The sequence below is a fragment of the Camelus bactrianus genome, chromosome 3 (genome assembly GCF_048773025.1).
Source record: "Camelus bactrianus isolate YW-2024 breed Bactrian camel chromosome 3, ASM4877302v1, whole genome shotgun sequence".
In the NCBI taxonomy this organism is placed as follows: Eukaryota; Metazoa; Chordata; class Mammalia; order Artiodactyla; family Camelidae; genus Camelus; species Camelus bactrianus.
In genome coordinates, this window is record NC_133541.1 from 111,066,625 (window position 1) to 111,092,918 (window position 26,294).

Sequence of the window (26,294 nt, forward strand, 5' to 3'; positions counted from 1 at the left end):
GAAACTTGGCTAAAATTCATTTGGGAAAATATAAAGAATTTGAGGTGCTCTCATCTTTTTGTAACTCATATGCAGGCATGTGGGGAGAAGAAAACTCTCCCTCCCTCTGTGTTCACCCCACTGGCAGAGTTTGTACTCTGGAACAAAGAGAGCAAATAAATGTTTGAGATGTCCTCTCTGCCCAGCTGGGGATCAGATTGTTCAGAGCAAATAGTACAGTACAAGCCTTGGAGTCAGACAGACCTGGGCTTACCACTTGCTACATCTTTGGCCTCAGGCAAGTTACTAAACCCTTTTAAAATCCTAGCTACTGTCTGCAAATGGGAGCTAATAAGTGCACCCACCTCTTGGGGATAAAACGAGATGAAGCATTGAGAGGGAATTATTCCGGAGACCAGCACGTAGTATGCACCCACCATCTGTGCACTCATTCTGTTTATCCCACTAACATTTATTGAGCACCTCGGTGTGTCTGCTACTGTGCTAGGTGTTAGCAAGCCAGGTGTTATGGTAAAACAGAACAGACGCTGCCCCTGCCCTTCTGGAGCTTATAGATACGCATTAGTTAAATAATCACCCTAAATGAAGGTCTCCTTACTAACATAGTGCTCTGAAGGGTAGGACCATGCTGTGTTTGCCAGAAGCCTAGACTGAGAAGTCGGGAAGACTCCCTGGAGGAAACAGCATCTGAGCTGAAATGTGACATTAACTTGGTGGAGTAGGAACAGAGTGTGACCTGTGTCCTTGAGGAAATAGCAGGTGCAAGGGCCCCATAGTAGGGAAAAGGGAGGTGCCTTTGAGAAACTTAGGAAACTGACTGGAGCTCTGAGACCCAGGGGAGCGTGTGTAGGATGGGCTGGAGAGGTGGGCAGAGGCCAGGCCACGTAGAGCCTTGTCAGGCTGTTAAGGAGTTTGGTTTCATCATAAGAGAAATGAGAAGCCATTGAAGGTTTTTAAGCAGGGGCTCAAAAACTATTAAGCTCAATAAATGTGAGCTATTATTGTTCCTTTCCGGGAACTTTTACCCTTCATCCCAACAGTGTTGGCTCTTTTACTGGATTCTGTGAATATATAATTTTAAAACAGCTAGCAAGCCTATTGATCCCTTTGGTGGTCTGAGAGCAGGATCTGTAATGTGCCAGAGCCATGTGGTCCATCAGATGTGCGTCCTCCTCTGGATGGAGGGGGAAGGGCACCAAAATCGCCCGGCATCCAGGACAGAAATGTGACGCTGTGAGAACTGGGGCAGGGCCAAGCTGGACGTGGCCGGGACCAGCAACTCAACAGGCTGCACAGCCCACGCCAGGCCACCTCTAGGCCTCTGACAGTGGTGGATGCAGGCTGGTGGAGGGTGAACGGTGCTGAGGAGGTGGGGAGCCTGACACAGTCCAGGCAGACAGGACCTGTGCGTTAGAGAGTCTGGGATCATGGTTAGGGAGTCAGGGCTGGACTGGCAGAGGGCAGAGAGAACTGGGCTGTGGGGCAGATACCAAGGAGGATACCCAGGTGAAGGTGGGCCCTTGTCTGAAGGAAGAAGAAGGGTCTGGGCACTGAAGCTACAAAGCCCCAGCGTCTGACCAACGTGAAGATGCTAAGTCCCAAATCAGGCCCAGCGATCCTACTCTTTCTCCTGCCAAAGGCCAGATTGATCCCCAGATCCAGGTGGCTTGGCTGAGACTCCTGGAGGGGATCAAGTGATCCTAACTTTCAGAACATACTTGACACATCCATATATGCCTCCACTTGATCTGGGATGCTCTTGTCAACAATCTGGTTCAAAACTGGAGCTTTCAGAAACTCTACTGCCTCACAGAACTTGTGTTTCATATCTTTTGGGCTTCATCCATTCATCTGTCTATTTCCCATGGTGAATCCTGAAGTTGGAACATAGTGTGTATTCCTCATGCCAGACTTTTATTGAGCTCCAGTCTAGTTGTGGAACTGGATAACCAGTTATAGAGCTGACCAAGCTCAGCTTCAGTCTGCCCAAGAACAAGGGCAGGGCCAGGCCGGAGATGGCCTGGACCCGCAGACTCAGCAGACTTTTTACGGACAAGAAGCTGACGGGCAGAGTGATTTCCACATCCTCTGCTGAACAGCGTGAGACCACTGGTTTCGTGGGTGACCCAGTTCAGAAGATGGTGCTGACAGCTTCCACGTGCCTGGCCCTTCATAGTCGCAAAATGCTTTCATGTCTGCAGTCTCCTTTGAGCCTCCAGCTGCTGATGAAGTAGCCTGGGCAGCTGTTATGCTCCCCTCCTTTTCAGAGGAAGAAATTAAGGTCTGGTCATTAAGCACCGTGCCCAGGGTCACGTGTGAAATTACAGCTCCTGGGACATCAAGTGGCCAGTTGGGATTAAGCCGCTGGCAGCAGCTTATGTTGCTCACTCTGTGTCTCAAAGAGAGAGAGAGAGAAGGTGAACTTGCACTAGTGATTTGATTGGAGGAACAGTAGCCTGGACAAATATCTAAACCCTGTAAATGAGGGTGGGGCTGCACGTAGATAGTGAATAGTGTGGGGTTTAGCAATGGAGTCATGGGCTTCTCTGGGTGATGTTGCTGCATTTGAGCTTTCCAAGTCCAGGGACGTGTGTGGGTGTGTCTGTGTGTCTGTTGTATGTGTCCATAGGAAGCTGAAGTTAATATGTCTATATGTTTGTGTTCTTCGAGCCCTGACATATTTCAGACAATGACCCAGTAAATGCCACAGGTCTGGTCTTCCGTGACCCCCTTTAGGAAACTAAAATACACACCAAGAGAGGGAAGAATTGAGCAGAAGACAATGCAGGTAGTGTCCCCTGTCAGGGCAGCGGACAGAGCGTGTTTTTAGAGAACAAGCCCTCCATGGCGTGGAGATGGACGGGCTTCCCCGCCCACTCGGCCTCCTTCTTGTGTGATTTTTTAAAGCATAAAAAGTGAAATGGGGCCCTTCACATCTGAGACAGCTATTTTCTCAGGTCTCACGCCTTCCTTTTGAATAGCCCGAATAATACAACTTATAATTAGGCCCTGCCCGGCAGTGTGTTTCTGCCTTCTGAGTGATAGTTGAAATTTCCTCGCAAGCAAATGCCCTTGACAGTGAGCCTCTCTTTTCCCACCCTGGTTCCCGGTGGCCCCTCTTCCTACCCACACTGGCCTCCAGGGCTGCCTGCCCGCAGGACTTCAGCCAGGAAGGGCTTCCAAACCTCCCTGCTTATCCAGGGGCACAGGGAAGGCGGAGCCCCTTCTAGAGGGAGCCACGCCAGTCTGATTAATGAAGGTAAATGGGGAGTGATCGGTAGTGGCTTAAGCTCCAGGCAGGTAACCAAGGCAACAGCAGAGCATCTGCACCTCTGCTGACAAGTAACGTGGATCAGTTTCTTCACCGATCTGTGGCCTTCTCATGCTCAGACTCCAATTCAAGAGTCTTGAGAAGGAGCTAGGTTGTTGGATAACAGGGAGGCGGAAGTTGCTGATAGTCTGCTGGGGTGTTTTGTCTCCTTTGGGAACAAGATGTGGGCATTGTAATTGGCAGATGTGACATCAGAGGCCTTGGGTCAGAGGCAACTCCCAGCTTTAGGAGCTTGAAGAAGTCCATCCTGAGCCTTGGCTTAGCCAGCTCTGTGTTCCTGTGCCAGCTACCACTTCCTACTCAGTTTCCTCATCTGTAATGGGACGACAATAGTAGTGCCACCTTCCAGGCTTGCTGTGAGACTAAGGCCTGTAAATTGCCTAGCATAGACTGTCATATAGGAAGCCCAATAAATGTTGGCCCTCTGGGTCTTCTCGAGGAGAGAAAGAGGGTCTGGGTGCTCTGTCTTCTCATGGGCTCTTTACTACCAGGAAGGAAATGGACTCAGCCTGAAGATGGGTCCAGGATGGGAGGCAGAGAGAAAAGAAGGGACCCAGAGGGAGAATGCCAAGAGAACCATGAAGGCACAGGAAGCAGACAGGAAAGTTAGGAATTGGGGGCAGCTGCCTGAGGGCTGGGAGACCAGTGGAAAGGTCGGCTTTGGACCCAGAGAGGAACCAGAGCTGTTGGAGGCTCTCTTAGGGCCAAGGATATGGAGGTGTTGTCCCTTCCAGGACTTTGGTTCAGCCAGAATTCCTGTCCAGCGGCCCCCACAGCTTGCTGAACGTGCACTTTTACATCTGCCGCTCTTGGCCTGAATACTGGCCAGCTGAAAACGTGATTCTGGTTATTTCTCCACCATGTAAAGCAAAGACCGTGGGGAAATATGGTCACATGAAAAAGACATGAAATTTTCCTGTTCAGTGAGTGAGGCCAGAAGATGCATAATGTATGGTTTCTGAAGCTGCAGGTGGATTGAGGAGAGAGTCTGCAATCTGGGGAAACATTTAAGACTTTTGCAATTTTCAGAGGAAGAGAGAAATGCCAGGAGCATAATGTCCAATAAATAGCCCTGGCTGGATAATCTCAGACAAGCCAAGCTCAATGGCTCAGTTTCCTTATAAAAAATTCTGGAAGGAATACTCAATAAATTGTTAATAGTGCTTATCTCTAGGGAGTGGGTCTGGGAGTTGGGAGTGGGAAGAGATTTTTATTTTTCATTGTATACCCTTTTGACTTTTTGAATCCTTCACCATGTGCCTTTATTATTTTTATAATTGCAAATCAAATTATAGGGTTTGTCTTTTTAAAAATGCAGTGAAAGAGTTGGCTTAGATCATTGGTTTTCAAACTTGTTTTTCAGTGGTAGAACACTTGTCATATAATCTTACTTGGAAGACTAATGAATGTAGGACAAAGAAGAAATCAGAGCCCCTTTTGCCAGGACTCACCTGCCTCCAGCTCCCAGTTGCAGCATCTCCAAGGGATCCGTTGAACCATAGTTTGGAAATGCCAGGTCTAAATGATTTCTCTTAGGTCCCTCCCACCTCGCCAGTCCTATGCTTCCTTTATATTTAGCAAAGAACCTGGGGCATCCTCGCCCTAAGGCACAAACTGCTGCTTTCACTGCACAGCTGCAGACGCACCTTGCCCCTCTTGGGAGTCAGCACCTGGGAAGGCTGAGCTGTGCACAGGCTGTCACTCAGACTCTGGGGGATAGGAAACAGGTCAGCCTTAGATGGCCTCTCCTGGGTTGGGATGATAGAGAAATGTTAACAAATGGATTTTGCATCTCTTCCAGGTAAAACTGAAGCTGGGGCTTCGATAGGCGGGAGGCTTAGGGGTCAGTGAAACGGTGCGAGGTGGGAGAAGATTCATTCATCTTGTAGAAGTGTGGTTAGGAATGAAGACCCACTGCTTATTTACGCTATGATCTTGGTGAGTTACTTAGCTTCTTTGAGCCTCTTGCTGAATCTGTAAAAAGGGGAAATATTTGTGCCTACTGTCTAGGACTGTCACAAGGATTAAATGAGGTTGGAGGTGTAAGTGCCTGGCATAGTGCTGTGCCCATAGCAGGGGTTCAGTAAATGTTGGTAATACTCATCATCATCATGACCAAGTTCCTGGACAGGTCAGAAAATGGCCTTGCTGTTTCTTCCTATGTATTCTTAGTTAAGTCTGCAACCTCTCAGGACCTCAGCTTCTGTACTTGTAAATTAGAAGTGCTCAGGAATTGCAAATTGGTGACCTGCTGGACCAAATCTAGCATGCAAACATATTTGTTTATGCAGATAATATGTTAAAAATCAAGAAGTAGTCTCTAGAAATCTGAATTTTCCAGATTCTCTTTAAAAACTGAGCATCTGTTTTCACGGGCCTTCACTTGGCAACAGTCACTCGGGGCTGGGTGGCCACTGTCCCCACCTTTACATGGGCAGGCATACGCTTACCTTTTCAGCAGCCTCCTTCCTCTTACACCTGCCAGCCGTCTTCACACGTAGGCAGTGGTTGGTAAAGCCTAGATTAGAAGGTTTCAGGAATTCTGTGCCTTTATCATGGCCCTGCCACTTGCTCCTCCCAAGACCCTGAATGTATCCCTTCATCACTCTGGATCACCACATTGCCATCTATAATATGAGTGAGTTGACAGCCATGAAACAGAATGAAATAATGCCATTTGCAGCAACATGGATGGACCTAGAGATGATCATATTAAGTGAAGTAAGCCAGACAGAGAAAGACAAATGTCATATGTCATTTATATGTGGAATCTTAAAAAAAGAAAGAAAGAAAAGGTACAAATTTTATTTACAAGCCAGAAATAGACTCATGGACATAGAAAACAAACTGGTTACCTGGGGCAGGGGGTGGAGGTGGTAAATTAGAGGGGATAGATTAGGAGTTTGGGATTAATAGATACACATTACTATATATAAAACAAATAAAACAAGGATCTACTGTATAGCACAGGGAACTATGTTCAATTTCTTGTAATGAGCTTGTAATGGAAAAGAATGTGTGTGTGTATGTGTGTATACACACTCATATATATGTATATGTATAACTGAATCACTTTGCTGTATACCTGAAACTAACATTATAAATTGACTACACATATCAATAAAAAATAATAAATAAATAAAATAAATAAATAAGTGAATAAATAAATAAATAAATAAATAAATAAATAAATAAATAAATAGAATGAGTGAGTTGAGCTTCCAGCCTCAGCTTTCTTTGAATGTTCTATTCCCTCCATAAAGATCTACCAAACCCCTTCTATTTCCAAGAATTTTACTAGGCATTTGGGATGACACAGAGATGAATAAGCTTGGGCGTGGTCCAGAGATCTTCTATAGCCAGGCGGCCCTGAGTGTTGACTGAAGAATGGTGCCAGTTCACGGTGAGATAAACATAGAAATTGAAGATGAACATTTAGAAACTTCTATGGCAATCAGACATTGCCTTGACAGCCAGTGCCTGCTCAATGGACGCGTTTTGTTGCATGGATATAGATGAGTTCACATGTTGTCGAACTCGTGGTGAGTGACACCAGGCGCAAGCTGTATACGCATTCTAGTTACTATTGCTCTTTAACAAACTGCCCCAACACCTAATGGATTTGAACAACAGCAGTCATTTATTTGCTCATAAATCTACGATTTGAGCAGGGCTGGACAGCACAGTTCACCTGTGCTCCATACAGTGCCTACAGGGTGGCTCTGCCAGGGCCGGATGGTCCGCTTCCAGGATGGCTCACTCACATGGCTGGCTTGTTGGTGCTGGCCTTTGCTTCTCTGCCAGGGTGCATGGTGGCTGGGTTCCAATGGCCAGTGTCCTAGGAGAGCAAGGTGGAAGTGCGTGGCCTTATTATGATCTAGTCTCGGATGTCACACTGCATCTCTGCTGCTGAGAAACTCTGTTGGCTGAAGGATTCACAAAGTTCTGCCCAACTTTAAAGGGAGGGGAACCTAGATCTCACCACTTAATAGGCTTATGGGAAGGTTCTAGAAGAACACATGGGACATAAGATTTTGCTGCACTCACCTTTGGAAAACACAATCAGCCACACTACACAGAGGTGTATTCGTTTTCTGTTGCTGTGTAACAATGAGTGCAAATTTAGTGGCTTAAAACAATACACATTATTTAGCTCAAAGTCTTTTATTTTAGGTCATGAGTCCAAGTTGACGCAACTGGGTTCTCTGCTCAGGGTCTCACAAGGCTGAAATCAAGGTGTTGTTGCCAGTCTGGGCTTGTGTCTGGAGGTCTGGGGAAGAATTCACTTCCAGGCTTATTCAGGTTTTTGGTAGATTCTGTTGCTTGTGTTTGCAGGATTGGGGTCCCCATTTCCTTGCTGGCTGTCAGCCAGGGGTTGCTCTCCGCTCCTAGAGGCCACCCTCACATGGCCCCTGGGGTCTGGATCTTCAAAGCCAGCGACACCGTGTCCAATTCTTCTCACCCTTTGAATCATTTGGACTTTTTATACAGCCAGATGGAGAAAACTCTTCTTTTTGTGACTAAATTATGTCAAGCTGGATAATCCCCTTTTGCCATGTAACACAACGTAATCAGAGGAGTAATATCTCATCATGTTCCAAGGTTCTGCCCACACGCAAAGGGGAGGGGAGTGTAAGAGGATGAGGGTGACTGGAAGGCATTCTTAGGATTCTGCCTACCACAGATGGTTTGGTTCGCAGTGAATTCAAAATGAAAATAAAGTAAGGAGTTCTTCATCACAGGTAGTTTGAAAGCACTGGTTTAGAACCCAGGAGAGAGGAATGACATGTATACAAATAGCTATAATTTATAACCTTAACCTTAAGGGCTAACTTCAAAAAAGAGAAAGGTAGAGAGAGTGCATTGAGAGGTCAGTGGGAGAAAAGATTACTGTGTAAGTAGAGGGGGATAGACTGTTTCTTGAGGATGTGGTATTTGAACTGAATGGTGTAAGACAGGTGTGATTGGGGTCTTTCAAAAATAAGGCAGAGGACAGGATTCCAAGATTTATGTTTCTATTGGGCACCTTTGGGTGCAAACACAAAACTGAACTGAATCTTCTGAATCCTCACTAAAGTCATTTTATTGCTTCTCTGTGACCACAAACAATGCTGCATGACAGACTACCCCATAGCTCAGTGACTTCCAACAACAATCATGTATTATTGCTTACGGGTCTGCAAGTTAGTTGGGGGATTTCTCTGGTCTTGGCTGCACTCTCTCATGCATCTCTGATCAGCCATGGGTGGGCTCAGCGGCTCTGTGGGCCTTGGCTGGGCTCTCATATCTTTGGGGGTTGGCTGGCTGTCAGCTGGTCCAGTACAACATCAGTGCCTCTCCACCTATTTCCTCTTCCAGCTGGCCCTCCCATCCTTTCAGCATACTAGCCTAGGCTTGTTTTCCTTAGAGGAGGCAGAAGAATAAAAAAGAGGGTGAAAGAGTGCAACTCGTAGACGCATAGGCTCAAAACTGGCACATTGTCACTTTTGCCTCCTTCTTTTGTCCAAAGCAAGTCACCACGCCTGTCCAGACTGAGAAGGTGGGGAGACAGACTCCATCTCTTGATAGGAGGAGCCATGGGCTTGCAGAGCTTATGGACACAGGGAGGGGTGGAGGATTGGGGCCACTTTTTCAGTCTATCTCCCACAGTCATCCTGAGAAATCGTACTGAATTCTCTAGAATAAAAGAACATGAGCCCCACCCCACAACTTCAAATCCATTGTTTCTCAAGCTAAGCAAAGGTTTTTGGAGAAATTTATGTATGAGAGACCATCTGGAAAATGTAAGGTGGTCCATTAACCAGAGTTCTGAGAAGCCAGGCTTCTGAAACAGTCTACAGTCTTCCATGTGAGTAGAAGACAAAAGAGGAGCATTTCTGGGCAACCTTATCACCTTGGCTCCTGCAGCGCCGTCCCCAGCCCGCATTATACTCATCCTTCAAAGCCCAGCCCCAGTGTGCTCTGCAGAACTGTTCCCAGAACAATTACTCTGGGAGAATAAATTATTTTCCCAGTTCCAGTAGCAGTTTTTAGAATGAAATGATTTCACATCGGGCCTTTAACATAGACAAAAACCACGTCTTTCATGATATTCCCTGAAGCACTTAACCCAAGGCCAACAAAGAGTAGTTGCACAATAAAGGATTATTAGCAGAGTGAATAGATGGATGAGCGGACGGGTGAGTAAACAGATGGATGGCAGATGCTTCGGCTGTTGACTGCAGCTTTCTTTTTGAAGAATCTGATATTATCATAAACTTTATTTCCTTTCTTTCAAATCAGTATGTCAACTTGAAACCTTTTGTAGTTGTTTCATGTCTATGTGCTTTAAAGAAAAATCCAGAAAACTGATTGCAGAGGGGAGGAACCCTGTTGTGTTCTCCCTCATAAACCCCGTCATTATTAGCCTAGTGTTTCAAAACGAGGTCTATGAGTTCCTGAGGATATTAATCATTCTCTAGCTGGAGGGGGTGGGGTGGGTGGGGGAAACGCCTCATCAAATAAATTTACGAAATACTGGATTAAGCAGTTAGGCGGCTTTCTTTTTTGTGAGACTTCGCAGAGCCTTTAATATGCTAATATACGTCCAGTGTGTCTCCAAGAGAGTATTAGAATATGTAAGGGTTGAAAATTGCAAGGATTAGCTTTTGGGGAGAGAGGCAGGGTAGGGGTACAGGGAGGAAGGAGGTGTAATTTTTTTATTGTGGTAAAATATACATAATGTTTATCATTTTAACCGTTCATAAGGGTATATAATTCAGTGGCGTTAAACACATTCACAATGCTGTGTAACCATTACCACTATACCCAGAAGTTTGTCATCATCCCCAACAGTAACTCCCCCATTCTGCCAAATGATCTCTATTCTGTTTTCTGTCTCTATGAGTTTGCCTATTCTAGATGCCTCACATAAGTGGAATCATATAATATGTGTCCTTCCATGTCTGGCTTATTTCACTAGGCATAGTATTTTTGATGTCCATCCATGTTGTAGCATATTTCAAAATGATATTCTTTTTATGGCTGAGTAGTATTCCATTGTATGTATGTACCACATTTTGTTTATCCCTTTGTCTGTTGATGGACACTTGAGTTATTTCTACCTTTTGACTCTTGTGAACAATGCTGCTGTGAACGCTGGCACGCAGATATCTGTTTGAGTCCCTGCTTTCATTCCTTTTGGAGACATACCTAGGTGTGGAATTGCTGGGTCATGTGATACTTCTATGTTTAAGCTTTTGAGAAACCACCAAACTTTTCCGCAGAGGTTGTACCATTTTACATTCCCACCAGCAGTGCACAAGGGTTCCAGTTTCTTTGCCAACACTTGTTATTTCCCTATCCTGGTAGGTGTAAAGTGGTACCTCCTGTGGGTTTGATTTGCGTTTCCCTAGTGACTAGCGATGTTCAGCTCTAAGAGTCCTTTATGCATTCTGAATGTAAGTCCTCTATCAAATACTTGTTTTGCAGGTGTATTTTCCAAGTGCATGGCTTGCCCTTTGAAGAACAAAGGCTTTTTAATAAATTCCAGTTTATCCATATTTTACACTGCTTGTGACCCATTTAAGAACCCTTAGAATTGAAAAAAATACATGTAGATTCTCCCCCATCCAAGAAGTGGAGCTTAATTCTCACCCGCCACCCGCCACCACACTTATACACACTTGAAAGTGGGCTACACTTAGGGATTTGCTTCCAAAAATCAGAGTAGTGAGAGAAAAAAACAGTAACTTCACCATGGAGAAACCTGGCAACCACAACTTTATACAGGTGGTAATGGTGAATATCACTAGGGTCATCATCCAGAAATCATGAAACCCGGATGTGATGTGTTGAGGAGCATTTCATCTTTGTGGTATTTTCCCCCAAATCTCATAACCCAAGTCAAATCATGAAAACCAAACCAAACAAAACAAAAAACACCAGACAAGCACATATTGGGGGACATTATACAGGATACCTAGCCAGTGCTTATCAAGATTATTGAAGTCATGAAAAGAAACAAGAACAAGGACGATCAGAGAAACTGTCACAGACCAGAGGAGTCTGGGAAGATATGACAACTAACTGTAATGTGGTGCTCTGTATTAAAACCTGGAACAGAAATAGGACATTAATAGAAAAAATGGTGAGACTCAAAGTCTGGAGTTTAGTTATCAGTAGTGTACTAATGCTGGTTTCTTAGTTTTGGCAAATGCAACATGGTAATGCAAGGTGTTAACAGTGGGGGATAACAAGTGTTGATGAGACTGTGGAGAAAAGAGAATGCTGATGCACTGTTGGTGGGAATGCAAACTGGTACAGCCCCTACGGAAAACACTTTGTGGGTTAAGGGGCAGTAGTCCTAATCAAGTCCTGAGGTTCCCCAGAATAAAGACTTCTCTTAATATTAAAAAAAAAAAAAAAAAAAAAAAGAACCCTTTGCCTAAACCCAGGTCACTGAAATTTGCTTGCATATTTTCTTCTACAAATTTTATAGTTTGGCTCTTATGTGTAGGTCTGTTGTCCATTCTAAGTTTTGTGTATGCTGTGAGTAAGGGTTGAGGTTTATTTTTTGGCATATGGATACCTAATTTTTGGACACCATGTGTTGGCAAGATTATCCTTTCCACATTGGATTTCCGTAGCCACCTTTGTTCATAACCAGCTTCTTACATATCTGGACTCTCCACTCCATTCCCGTTGATCACATCTCTTTCTTTACTCGAGAACCATCCTCCCTTGGTCACTGTAGCCCTAGTGCAGGCCTTGAAATTAGGACATATTAAGTTCTCCAACTTTACTCCTCTTTTTCTAAATTGGTTTTAGCTGTTCTTCTAGAGCCCGTGCATGTCAGCTTCTACAAAGACTGCACTGAGTCTCTAGATGAATTTTGAGAAGATTGACATTTTAACATCTAGTCTTCTGATCCATAAATTTGATATATCTCTCTCTTTGTTTAGATCTTTGGCTTCTCTCGGCAGTATTTTGTGGTTCTCAGTGAATAGGTCTTGCACAGTTTTGTTAAATTTATCCCTTAAGTAGTTAGTATTTTTGATGCCATTGTAAGTGGTATTTTTTTTAATTTCCATTTCCAATGTTTCACTGCTGGTATTTAGAAACAATTGGTTTTCATAGGTCAACTTTGTATCCTGTGACACTGCTGAACTCATTAGTCCTACTAGTGTTTTTGTAGAGTCCTTAGGATTTTTAAAAATAGATAACCATGTCAAGTTAACCGTGTTACTTTGACTCCATTCTGCAGTCAAAGAATGGAGACCTAGAAAGACAAGGGACCTGCCTCCCGTCTCACTGTTCATAAACACAGAGCGAGGAGTCTGAAACTTGGGTCTTCTGGGTTCTCCTTCAGGGTCCTCTTCACCGCACCAAGTTGCTTCTCAGGATTTCAGGCCTCAAGAGAAGAAGCTTGTATCAGTTAAGACTAGATCTGAATGGCTTAAACGCAAAAGAAGTTTATTTTCCTCTGACTTTAAAAAGTCTGGAGATTTGCAGCCCAAGGCTGGTATGATGGTTCTGCTCTGTAAATTCCTCAGGAACCTAGGTTTCTTCCCACAAATAGCTTCACCATCCCTAGGCTTTCGATCGCCATCCAGTGATCCAGTATGGTGGCATTTGCATTCTGGGCAGCAAGATTGAAGGAATAAAGAAGAGGGGAAAGGTGCACACCAGTGATTTCTTCAGGTGGGTTCCATGGAGAGCTGCACAGCTCCTGTCCTCACTATCTCACTATATCACTGGATAGAACCCAGTTGGACCACCTCAAGCTGCGAGGATGTCTGGGAGATACCATCTTTAGTCTGAGCAGTCATATTCCCGGCGGAAATCCCTGTTACCGTGGAAGAAGAGAACAGCTGCTGGGGAACATATAGCAGTTTCTGCCACAACCTAAAGGTTAGGAATCCAGAAAGGAAACAGTTTGAAAATGAAAGGAGAAAGAAAGGTGGAAGTGTTCAAAGCCTGTTGCATCTTTTACAAATCACCTTAGGATCTGGTGAGCCAGCCCTAGGTAGTTTTATAGCCATTAGGTTGACCTGAAGCCATTTAGTCAGAGGATAAATTTAATCCTCAGAACCCCTTATTGTATGAAATCCTTGTGACTGTATTAGACTGCCTAATCACGGATGACCTTCCTTCATCTAGAGAAGATAAAGCAAAGATGTCTCCTCGTTCATTCAGTTGACAGAATTTGCTGTCTCCTACCCTCACAGAGCTCACAATATGAGGAGAGACGGACTAATGAAATAAGCCCCCTGAATGAATGTGAAATCACAAAGGAGCTCTAAGGGCACCCCCAGGGACTGTGGTCTAGCCCGGGAGATCAGGGAAAGCTTGTCTGAGGATTTGGATTCATCTCTGCAGGAGTGGCTACTTTCATAGCAGAGTCGTGTGTTCTGAGAAGACCATCCTTTGTGCCATCGTGGGTACACCTGCATATGCTGCTTGGGGCACTGTATGTCTAGGAGCTCATTATTTAAGGATGACGATGCCAAAGTGAGAGTAAGGTGGGGGTTGGGGAGGTGGAAGTACTGTTCAGAGTTTCAGAGTCCTTTGTGGCTTACACCTCAAGAGAAATGGAGAGGGGGGAGGAGTTCAGACGTTCCAGGATGGCAGGTGGAGGAGACCAGGGTCGTAGTCTAGTCAGAGACTTCCCTCGTGGGCCAGGAAGGAGCCCAAGGAGCTCAGTACTAGGAGGAGTTTTCTGAGACCTACAGTCATCTGTATGGAGGAAGGGAGCTTCCTATCCCGTAAGTGCCCAAGTCGATCTCAGGGACCATCTGTGTGCTGTAACAGAGAAAGGATTCCTGGGCCCAGTGGCCCATCAGAGGAGACAGCATCTCAGCTGCCACTCAGCATTCTGGTCCTGTGACTATGAGGCATGGCACAAGGGGGCCCCTAGCAGTTGTGGATGAGGGGAGGGCAGCACCAGAGGAGGGGACAGCCCTCCACCACCTTCTGCTTCTCTCCTTCCCCCTGCCTCGGGGCACCTTTGCAAGCAGTGAGCAGCAAGCCAGCCTGAAGACATCAACCAGTGGGCCACTACCTGCCCGGTGTACTTGGGAATTCGCTCTTCCAGCTTAAGGCAGGTGTGGCTGTTGGGTCCTGTCCTGTCCTCTGGCCAGCCTTAGTTGACTAGTAAGGGCTGCGAGGAGTACAGTGTTGAGAAGGATTCTTGGGGTCTGGGACCCATGGGAAAAGGTATTACAGTAGGCCAGCAGTGCCTGCCTTTGTCCTGGCATGACTGTGAGGAAGAAATGGGATAATACAGGTAAAGATGCTTTGTAAGTTGCAAAGGGCTATCCAAATAATAACTAATAATGGTAGCTATGATTTTTAGTGCTTCCTAAATACCAGACACTGTTGAGAGCGTCACTTCTCACAGTAACCCTGCCGTTAGATACTGTTGAAAGCTCCCATTTTACAACGGAGGAACCACAGTTTGGAAAAACAGTGTCACTTGCCTAAGGTCGCACAGCTAGTAAGCAGTAGAACTGTGTCGCAAGCTTAAGTGCTTCTGACTCCAAAGCAAGTGCTCTTACAGACTTTGTTTTGCTGTCTTCAGAATGTAGGCGATTATGATTGTAGTTATTACTATTAATAGAGCGACTAGTCTATTACTTGGTAGCTCAGCCCTAATTCCCCAACTGACGGGATGTGTTTGCGGCCATTTTTTGGTCCCTGGAAGGCTGGAACTTGCCTTCTGCTCAGCCTACCAGTTTTGCCTGCCTTCCCCTTGACCCAGCCAGATCTGCTCTGCAGAGCGATGTAATGACCCTCAGTTTTGCTCCATTCGCCAAGCCTCTGAGAAGAATGCTTTTTAGACGGCTTCCTCGGGTTGTTTACATGTCAGCTAGACTGAGATTTTCAAGACCCCTTGTGAACAAGGCACAGACATAAGATTCACTTCCACAAGTTGTCCTTTCCTGAGAGCCGAGCAGGCCCCTCGCACCTTTCCAGGCACGGAGACGTGGGATCAGTGGGCCGACGTGTGTGCTCAGAACCATTCGCTGTGATGATTGCACTCATGTGGTGTTTGGCAGTTTGCAGAACACTTTCCTATCGATTTTCTCTCCAAGCCTCAGTTTTGTCATCTACAAAGTGGCTATCATGATAATAATAGTAAAGTCTCATCTTTTGAAAGGATTAGGTTATCATAAACTCACTTAAGGTGAAAATAGCATAAAATCAGAATCACCCTCGACAGTCACCCATGGAATGTAAAGACAAACCACCTCTCAGAAACCCAATTTATGCAGTTTTCCCTCCAGCATTAAAACTGATGACTATTTCTTTGGTTGAAGTCATTGCAGTGCCTTCTGAGGTAATGAAAACAGTTATCTTCCAAGAGTGGGCTCGCTCGGCACCAAAGTGCTCACAGTACCAGAGGCCAGAGAGAATGAGGCCCCTGGGGACACCATCCAAGGTACAGACTCGCTGAGCACAGGGACAGGATAACCGCCAGACTCCCCAGTTAAGATTTCTCTCTCTTTCTTTTGGACCCTGTGTCACTGAATTCCTGAAGCTCAAATATATATATGATACAGTTCCATTAGGTCTGACTTCCCGACTTTCTGTCTATGAACAGGATTAAAACTTGAGAATAACACGTGATGAAACAAGCAACAGGCTAGGTGAGGGGACATCTAGGCTCAGTCCCCAGGTCAGCCTCCCCACATCTGTGGACCTGAAAGATGAACATATCACCCGTGTTCAAGTTCCTAGGCTGTATTTCTTGACAGCAGACTTGCAGGACCCTTGCGATTCTATTTTGAAAAGACAAAAATGCTTGTGTCCCGCTTCTGCCTTGCTGTCTAAACTGGCCTCATCTCTGCCTGTACCGCTGTGATAGCCCCCCACCCCATGTTCCACCCTTCCTCCTGGCCTTCTAATCGCTTCTCCACTTGGCTACAAGAGAGCTTTCCAAATGCACCCTGATCTTGCCACCTTCTGCAAAATACTTGATTTCCAGGTGCTTCTGGGGAAAGAAAAAGTCCTGATCCTTGCCCACCTCTCATCCCTACCAGGGTTCCCCTCCTTCTCTGTGCAGCACACATGCTGCTCTTCTTCTAGTTCCTCCTGTGCTTCACATTTGCTCAGCCACAGGGCCTTTGCACATCCTCCCTTTCCTCTGTCCACAATGTTCTGTTCTCCTCTCTGCTGAGTTAATCCTGATCATACTCCATCCGTTTCTTCAGGGGAGCCTTTTGTGACTTTGCTGTCTGGATCAGACCCTCCTGAGCTGATGTGATCTGAATGAAAAGGACTCTCTGCACCATGTACCTTTCTTTTTTGCACAGACCACTGTAACTATTTAAATTTCTTTGTGGTTCTGGATTAAAGTCTATATTCCCTGCTGCCACACACACTACTCTAAGCTCTATGAGAGCCGGGTCCTTATCTGTTTTGTTCACCAATGTATTCTTTACAGCTTGCACAGAGACTGGCACGTGCTAGTATCCATTAAACATTTAAGTGGAGAGATGGATGGATGGGTGAGAAACCCAGATGAACATTATCACATTATCAGAGTGGTGTTGTTTGCTTGTTTTTCCTGTGATAAAACCTTTGGAAACTTACTCTGAAGGAAATGATACAAGTTGCAATCATTCTTTTAGAATGAAAGGGAAAAGTTACTGAAGGCTCCATATGCCCTTTAGATAATAGGTATTATGAAATACCTTGGCTCTTTTTCTCTCTGCTGTTTAAGTGTTTTAATGAGCTCTCACACCCTAAGAAGCAAATGACCTTTTCTAAAGCCATCTGCACAAAACAAAAGGGTGAATTGGACCGGTGGGATGGTTCTGCCCTTGGAAGTACTGTCAGCCTTTTTAAACAACGGTTCCTATTTGTGTATGAGCTCGCCCTCTTAGGGAAAGGGGCCCCGTCCAGACTGCAGATTCCAGCATCCTGCTGTTGAGACCACAGAGTTATTGGAGCGAGGAAAATTGATTGTTGGGTGGAACAGCAGGACCTGCCTGACGTGGGCCGGGCCAGCCCACTCCTGTGGTTGCTGGGTTAGAGTGCCCCGTCCATTCATAAATCGTACCCTTTAGGTGTGATTGCTTATACTGCTTGGTCCTGGTTGTCATGAAAGGTCGGTTTTCTCAGAACAGCAGCCTACTAGATGAGTGCTGGGGTTAGGTGAGCTCCCTGCAGTCTGACTTGTGGCGGGGAGTGATCCTCAGCCAGCAAATTTCCTCTGAATGAAAACAAGATGTTTCTCCCTGCATCTCTCCCAGGAAGAGGGGGATTCTAAAGTTAATTACTGGTGGCTAGGTAGTAACATTTTATTTTATTCTTGGAGCTCTACTCCAGCCTATTCCTTGCTTAGACACCTCTCATGGCTCCCACCTGCCAAACAGCTCAAACGTAGGACCCTCAGATTCCAGTCCAGACTTCCTGGCCTCCCTGCTCTTTTGCATCCTATTCACCCCATCCAAATCAGGCTCCTTGCCATTATGTAAACAGGTCCTTTACTTTCTAACCTCCATCTCTCCACACCTGCTAGAGCTAGACTCCATCCCCCTCCAGCTAGACTCCATTCCCCAATTGCCACCAGTCAAAATCCTACCCATCCTCCAAAGCAACTCTCAAAGATCTTACTTCTGCAGGAATTGTCCCCTAATGGTCTTAGGTAGAATTTCACCTTTGGCTCTTGTAAATACCTCTAGAATTTACCTGTACAACTGTCAAGGCACTCACGTTACAGTGTTGTGTGGTTTTTTTCTTTCTTCTATCTATGCTGTTTGTTGAGGCCACGAATTATCTTACTTTATTTCCCCCACAGTTCTTTAGGTCTTCAATTCATCAATGAAGTCATCCTCTTTTGTGGGGGGAATGAATAAATAAAAACAGTTCGGGGGGAGGGTATAGCTCAGTGGTAGAGTGCATGCCTAGCATGCATGAGGTCCTGGGTTCAATCCCTAGTACCTCCATTAAATAAATAAATAACCTAATTACCCCCACCAAAAAAAGATTAATTAAAAAAAAAAAAAACAGTTCATCTTATGTCCTTAAAACTCATGAACAAAGTAGATTTTTCCAATTGTCCAAACCCCCTTGCTTCAAGTAACTTTATGCTTTCGGCTAAATTAAGCCCTACCTGGCCCTCTTTGAAGTGTAACCTTGAAGGCAACCTTGAGGGGAATGCTTTGCTGTGTGTCTGTGTGTGTGTATGAAGGTTATTAGAATAATCCACTTAGCAGATAAACAAATGTTTGGAATTATATAGAGTCATCTAAGCCTCAAAGCACAATCATTCCAGCGCTTTTATAGGGTTTTTGGAGAGGAGAGTTAATAGTGGGGGGAACTCTCCTAAAATTGGCAGCAGAATCTAATCCGTTATACGTCCTCAGACCCTGGGTGAAGCAGGTGACTTGCTCAGTTTTCCTTTAAGCATTGCCATTTTCAAAGGGACAGCCCTTTTCCCATTGTTTTGAAGACACTAGCCAGCTGAGTGTCCTCTCTGAGCTGAAGATGCCGCATCTGCAGTGTCGGGATTAGAGTACATACTTTAACAGATCTTTCTCCTTGGGCAGAAGACAGTTGGCTCACTTCACCACCTTTCTTCCGTCCCTCCAAAGGATGTAAGGCACGCTAAAAGTGGTTAAACAAAAGATTAAAATTCCATTTGTGTGTGTGTGTGTGTGTGTGAGTGTGGCTGTTTGAACACTAATCGATTCTTTCAGTGAAATGTTAAATAAAAGCATGCAGATACCAGAAGCAGTTGTTTAGAGCAGCCAGTCGAAATCCATTTCCAATTTATCGTTTAATGTGATTTCCACATTAATTCTGCCAGCCACCTCCACAAACTCTCCCTCACCTCCCTTGCCCTGTGCTCCTTCCCAACCCTTGTGCTTCCTGTAGCAGAAGGACATTTGGAAACAGAGGGGAAGGCAAGTAGCAAAAGATGGTTGCTCAGGGAGTCGGGGGATTCAGCTCAAGTGGTAGAGCACATGCCTAGTGTGCGTAAGGTCCTGGGTTCAATCCCTAGTACTTCCATCAAAATAAATAAATAAACCTAATTACCCCCCCCCCAAAAAAAAACACAATAAATTTTAAAAAGATAGTTGCTGAAGGAAAATAATCACAGCCTTTATAGACAATTCCGGGACCTGTCAAATTAAAGAAACTTAAAATTACCTCTGGATTGAAATCCAAATGTGCCTCTTTGCATAAGATTAAGTGATTGCTGTTGTGTAAGAATCGCTGTCTTCTGAGAAGCATTGTTGCATGTTTTTCTTCTTGCAAAGGGTCTGTGGCATTGTTCCTATTGTAGAATGCCACTATTAACTAAGAACTTTCTTCTTTCCCAAAGGACAGTGAATTTCCACATGGGCATATGACCTCCTGTTAATGAGGAAACTCTCTAAATCCTGTTATCAGCAATAGCCAGTTAAATGGGCTCAGGTGTCAAATACGTTCCCACTGCAGAGCCCAGTTTTATTATTAGATTCCCATCCCTCTCCTTTCCCCCCAAACGTGACCATCACAAACACCAGGTCATAAAGTTTCTCTAAAAATAGCACATTATGACTTGTACTGCTTTACTGAAGAGGGCCTCACTTTGTCCCAGACGCTGAGCTGGATGCGCTATGGAGATGATTCGCTCACTTCATCCTCTCCACGACCTGCGGGTTAGTCAGTTACTTTCCCCTGTTTATCAGTCAAGGAAACTGGGGTCCACCTGCCCACGAAGTAAAACCTAGGTTTTTCCAACTCTGGAATCAGAATGCTCTGAGTCATAAGACTCGACTTCCAGCCCCACTGTTGCATACTCATTCACTCAGTCATTCACCTGATGTTTACCGAGGGCCTCAGGTATCGGCCGAGGAACGCACAGTGATGAATCAAAACAGACATGCCTCTGCCTTCCAGGAGCTCACAGTCTAACCCAGGGAGAGAACACCCAGATCTGGTTTGGTGCTTGGGGCTGGCAAACTATGGGATTTAGGGCAACTCTGTTCTACTCTGTTAGCCTCAGATTTCATATCTGTAAGTGAGGCAGCTGGATTTTGACAAGTGCTTTTCCACCTTTATTGTGAATCAAAATCACATGGGAAATGTGTTTAAAAAATCTATCTTCCTGGCCTCTTGTGCCAGGTACTTTGATTTAATGATACAGCCCAGGAATTTATATCTCTAATGAGGGTTCCGTGTGCCCAGAACCACCCTATGAGAGTGACTGATCTGGCTGTCAACCCCATTAGTGCCTACACGGGATCTGTGTTGTCACGTCTGTACCCCCAGTGCCTAGCACAGTGCCTGGCACAGAGGAGGTCTTGATAAACATTGGGGATAGTTTGAATGATCTATCTGTGGGGTTTCCATGGATGAACCTCAGAGATTCCTGACCACAATTTCTGGATAGGATTCTAAAGGCCCTTTGGGCTCTGAACGCTCTGTGATTTTAGGATTGAAACCAATTCTTTCTCTTACCCAAAGCTCAGACCTATTATTAGAAATTTTTTTAACCTTTGTAGTAAAACTTGAGTCCTATATCAAAGTGATTTGATGAGATGATGTCAATTTACAGTATATTCGTAAAATCCCAAGGGAATTGGTACTCACATTCTCTGTAGAAATTCTGAGAGTGCTCCTGATGTGCAGTTTGTGAGTTTCTCGGTTTATCTGACAGTACCTTTTGGGCAGGTAGTGCTGTCTCCATCTTCCAGGTAGGAAAATCGGGATGCCAGTGACTCTTGTAGCTTGTCCAAGGTCACACTGCAAGGACTCTCTCCACTCAAAATCAGCCTGGAAGTCAAAGAACATGGCTTTCATCCTCTGGCCTGCTTATGTGGCCTGGGTTGGGTAGCTTGGCCTCTTCGAACCTCAGTTTCCCCATCTATAAGATGGGAGAGGGGTGGGCTAATTGTTTCTGAGCAGCTGCTTAGGTGGGATATTTGCGGACCCCCTACTAACTACATGCTCAGGCATGCAAAAGGCCTGTGTCAGCAGGTTCCAAAGTCCTCTTCATCTAGGAGAGAGGTAAGGACTAATGAGACCACATAAAACAGGCCATGTCTGAAATGACTCCAGAGGGACATACATCACTAAGGCAAAGGCAGCGAGGTGGTAGATGCCATCAGAAAAAATATTCCTAAAACTTTGGAACCTTGGTTCTCTACTCTATCAGTTCTGAGAACGAGATTCAAGGGAGTTCACTTCTCTGCAGTCACAACTGTGGGATTCAATCCTGTGCCCCATTCTCAGCAGCGCAGGAAGAATTTCATGAGCATATGGAGAAAACAGTGTCCCTCCTGGAATCTTAGACTCTTGAAATGTCCTTTTAAAGATCGCCTAACCCTTGCCACTCCAAATGTCCTTTGGGTATCAGTGGCATCATGTGGGAGCTTGTTAGAAAAGCAGATTCTCAGGCTCCAGACTTCCTATATCAGAATCTGTGCTTAACAAGCTCCTCACATGTTTGTACTCCGCATGATGATCTGAGAAGCGCTGGCCCTAACCTAGCACTTGACTCCCCTCCTTCACATTCTGAAGAACTGGCGAGCATCCTCTTCCTGGTTTCCTCTAATGCTTTCTTCCAAGTGGCTCTGTTTCATCCTAACACCAATCCAACTTTTGGAATTTCTTCTCTATCTAAGCTAACCTCTCAGTCATTCAGTAACTTCTGCCCTTGGTACTCACTCTAGCCTCGGCACCTCACAGAACAAGATAAATCCTCCTGTGTACCCCATGGTCTCTCATCTCCTAGCCCTTGTACAACACAGTTTCTAATCTTCTTCATCCGGAATACATACCTGTATGCACATTGCAGGCTCACTGGGGCCAGGCAAGTAACACAAATGAGAGATGAGAGCCAGGTGAAAGGCACTAAGGAATGGTGGGGACTGTGACAAACTGGAGGGCCATGTGCTGTCTAGCAGGCCAGCTGCTGTTGCTGGCCCAGCTCAGTCGGAGCATTGACATGTCTTCTGAGTTTTCAAGAGAAGCCAAAAATCTTGATTAAAACAAACAAACAAAAAACTTAATTTTTTCATGCTAGCAATTAAAAAAAAACTCTCAAAAGCCACAATATTAAAAAAAAAATCTGAGATATTGTGTTTACTGTGATCACATCTAAAGTTTATGTGACCTTTAATGAGCAATATCTGCTCATCTTGAGTACAAGAGCCCAGATGTGGCCTCACCAGCACACAGCAGGCAGGATTTTGACCTCCATCATTCTAGACTAGTAATTCTCAAACTGGAGTGTGCATCAGAGCATCTCAGAGGACTTAAAACTCAAATCCCGAACCCCACCCCTGGAGTTTCCACTGCTGCTTCTTGGGTGGGGCCCAGGAATCAGCATTGCCAACAAGTTCCCAGCTAGGCTGGGTGGTGCTCATTCACATTTTGGACACCACTTTAGATTGGTGCCTTCCATTAAGGTGGCCTCAGTTTGCAGAACCTCTTTAGTTCCACCAGTGACCTAAAGTCGTCAAAGAAGTTCCCAGTCTTTAGTTAGCAGAAGAGGGAAAAGGAATTGGGAAGGAGGGCTGGAGGAAAGATGGCTAAACAGCTCCTAATCGATCAGTTGTGACATTTAGAGGTATCGTATTTACCTTGGGCAGATCCCTGACCCATTGCAAGACTGAGTTTTCCTGTCCATGAAATGGGGAAGTGGCCCCAGCTCAGCCTCTAAGTATATGTGTTCACTTGTTTGGAGGTTTGATTGTCAGCTTGTTTTTAGCAGAGGTCCTTTTTAAAATGAAATCCCACATGGAATCCCTGTATACAAAACAGATGCATTGCTGGGTGGATTGAAGGGGAGGTCAAACTCTTAGAACCTCCAGCTTCCCACAGCAGCACTGAGGGGTCTCCTGCAGCAATGTAGCTCAACACAGCTGCAACCTGCTGACGGAACTTCCAGCTTAGCTCCTGTGATTTCTCAGACCCCGAGAGCTGTTTACAGGCACGTGGCCTTTGTTTTTGCAGTTTTCCTTCCCTCTCCAACCACGACATTCCAGCATGCCCACTTTCAGAATTTTCTTCTTGCAACTCAGAGAGGTCTGTAGGAGAGGAAACACCAAGGATCGTGGTTGTCATCAGAGCTGTTGTAAGGATATTGAGCCGTCGTGGAAAATCTGCTAATGCAGGGATCAGCCGGAGCCTTAATAAACAGGCGTGGGGTTGATTTTATTCCAGTGGCTTCTTGTTAGTACTAATGGTCCAGCCTGCCACGTGTGCAGGGCCTCAGGAGTTAATTATATAGGAAATAGGACTAGTGGGTGCTGCCTGCCACAGTGGCAAGAGCAGGTCTGCGGGGTTTTTAATGGGCAAGGTGATGTGGGAAGCTTTGTGCATTTAGGTGAACACAGAAAATAATTAAACAGCTGTGTGGAGCAGTGTTACCTTGGGAAGTCTTCCTTAGCCAAGCCTTCTGGGGCCAAGCCTTCAGACTTGATTCTTGGCATGGGAAAGCATCTGGCACCTTCTGATGACCCCAGACACTGGAATGCAGCCTCCTTTAATTAGGGAAACTGCTTCCTAATGGGCCCACCAGGATGGGCTCACGTCCCGGAACACATAATAAATGCCTTCAGTGCCCAGCCCCCCAGGGACTGCTCTCCTGTTGCTGCCGTATATTCCTGTCTTCTTTCAGCCGTCCGAGTGATTGATTGTTTAGACCTTCCACACACATTTGCCAACTCTTCCCTTCCTCTTTGGGACTGCAGAGATGACCTAGACCTGACTTCTCCTCCTTGCTCTGTGCACCTTGGGCCTAGCCCTGCTACGCTCCACCCACACCTGAAAGTCTATGCCCCAGCCGTGTGCTCGGCCTGCCTCTCATTTCGGCTTGTCTGAAGTCCAGTCCAAAGGCCCTCATGTCCATAAAACCTTCCCCAGTTCTCCCTGGTGGAAACAAAGTCCTGTGGCACTTCCTCCAGTGCTCTCACCCAGGGGTCACTTCCTCTGCCCTGTCCAGTACAGAGCCACTAGTCACCTGGGGCTGTCGAGCCCTTGGAATGGAGCTGAATTGAGATGAACCCAAGTGTAAAATATACACTGGATTTTGAAGACTTAGCACAAAAAGAAAAATACCTCAAGTCTTTTCCACTGCATGTTGAAATGATAATATTTTCAATGGAGTATATGGAGCTAAATGAAATATATTACCAAAACTCAATTCACCTCTTTTTAAAAAAATTTTTTTTAATGTGAATACGAGAAGTTGTAAATCTCCATATGCAACTCACATTTGTGGCTCGTGTTATGTTTTCTGCTGGACAGCGTCACACCTGTCGCTTTCTCTTTTCCGTGAAAGGAACGTCTGGCCATCTGTTTTCTCTCCCGCTGGTTTGTGAGTTCCAGGAGGGTGGACACTGCATGCCCGTCATCTTTCTGACCCTCGCACACCTGGCTGGCACAGTGCGGGACTAACGAAGCTCCACTGAGGGAATTAATAAAGGAACAAATGATGGCAGATGTTAAATCAATACCAAAAGCTTCCTGAGGTGGTGTAATTTCTGGGTCTCTGTTAGGCAAAACTTATTTCCTCTTTTCTTCTTTTTCACAGTTTTTGCCTTTTTTTTTTTTTAAGGGCTCACACAATCTGCCAAAGAAGACCTTTTTCTTGGGAGATGGGCAGAAGCTGAAGGACTGGCATGACAAAGAAGCCATCAGAAGGGATGCCCAGCGCGTAGGTATGCAAAGCACGGTCCTGTGAAGAGTGTTTGCATGTGTGTATGTGTGTCTGTGTGTTTAGTGGGCACGTCTGGGCCTCCTGTTGACTGTGTCTCCTTTGCCATCATCCCTTCCCCTGGTTCCCAGGATCCCCCTCATCACCTGTTAGCTGACCCCTTCCTCCACTCACATCCCCAGATCCACTGCCTTCCGGAATTTGCCCTGCTACCTTTATGGTGATAGAAAATGTCTCCCTCCTAAAAGATACTTTACCCCTAAAATAAGGAGTAGTAATAATAAGAGCCAACATTTATTGAATGACTGCGATGAACAAGGCCCATGGTCCACACTTTGTGCATTTTCTTTGCTCATCCTCCTTTGTAGCTTATTTGACAAGAAGGGACCTGGAGCTCAGAGAGGTGGGGTAATTCGCCTACAACCATGCAGAGAGAGAGAGAGGCAGGCTTGGGATTTGAACCTAGGTCTGGAGACCTGAATTTATCTCTACCCAGCTCTGCAGCCACAAGGTTGAATGGATTTAGTAGGCTTAAGCTGAAGGTTTCTTCAACTAATTAGCCTTTGGGACAGTTCCTGTTACACTGGGGAGTGGGTAAGAGTTGGTGGGGTGGTACAGAAATTATGGAGAGTCACTCCAGACAGCCCGGCTAGGAGTCAGGGGAGCAGCTCTGACACCGCTTCCCCACCATGTGACCATCAGATAAATTCCATCCTCTTGCAGCCTCAGTTTCCCCATCTGTCAGCAGGACTTCTGCTTTACTTTGACAACTTGAGGGCGATGTTGTGAAGGTGACAAGTAAAGTGTAGCTGTAGAATACTGGAAACACCATGGAAATGGGAGGGATTGGTATTTTATTGAGTTTTATCTCAATTAAAATTACCCACCACTGTTGATTTTTTGAAAAAAAAAGTTACCCTGTGACAAAACTGGATTATAATAAGGCTCTAAATAGAGCTGATATAATAACCAATGATCAGGGAAATCTAAAGATGTGACATGCATTTTTCTGTATGCCAGCAATTTAAAACGAAGGGGTGGGAGATGCTGCTTGAATTAAGAAAGGAAACATTTGAAAAGGGCTGATTTTCCAGGTAGTTATACCACAATTATTAGAATTCTGGGCTAACTAGCAAGAAAAAGTACGCAGTGGGGACCTTACTAAGAATAACAATAACCAAGCCAAGATATGGAAGCAACCTAAGTGTCCACTGATGGATGAATGGATAAAGACATGGTATGTATATACAATGGAATACTACTCATTAAAAAAACTTGCTATTTGTGATAAGATGGATAAACACTGAGGGCATTATGCTAAGT

The 26,294-nt window shown here is 45.3% G+C and overlaps 1 protein-coding gene across 3 annotated transcripts in view; it reads left to right on the top strand.

The window, feature by feature from the left end:
* GALNT10 (polypeptide N-acetylgalactosaminyltransferase 10) overlaps positions 1 to 26,294 on the top strand; it is a 260,577-nt gene that overhangs the window by 121,233 nt on the left and 113,050 nt on the right. For all 3 annotated transcript variants that reach the window (XM_074360971.1, XM_074360972.1, XM_074360969.1), the window contains one exon: positions 24,873 to 24,975. In XM_074360971.1, the coding sequence (XP_074217072.1) occupies positions 24,873 to 24,975 (103 nt within the window). The remainder of the gene's footprint in view (positions 1 to 24,872; positions 24,976 to 26,294) is intronic.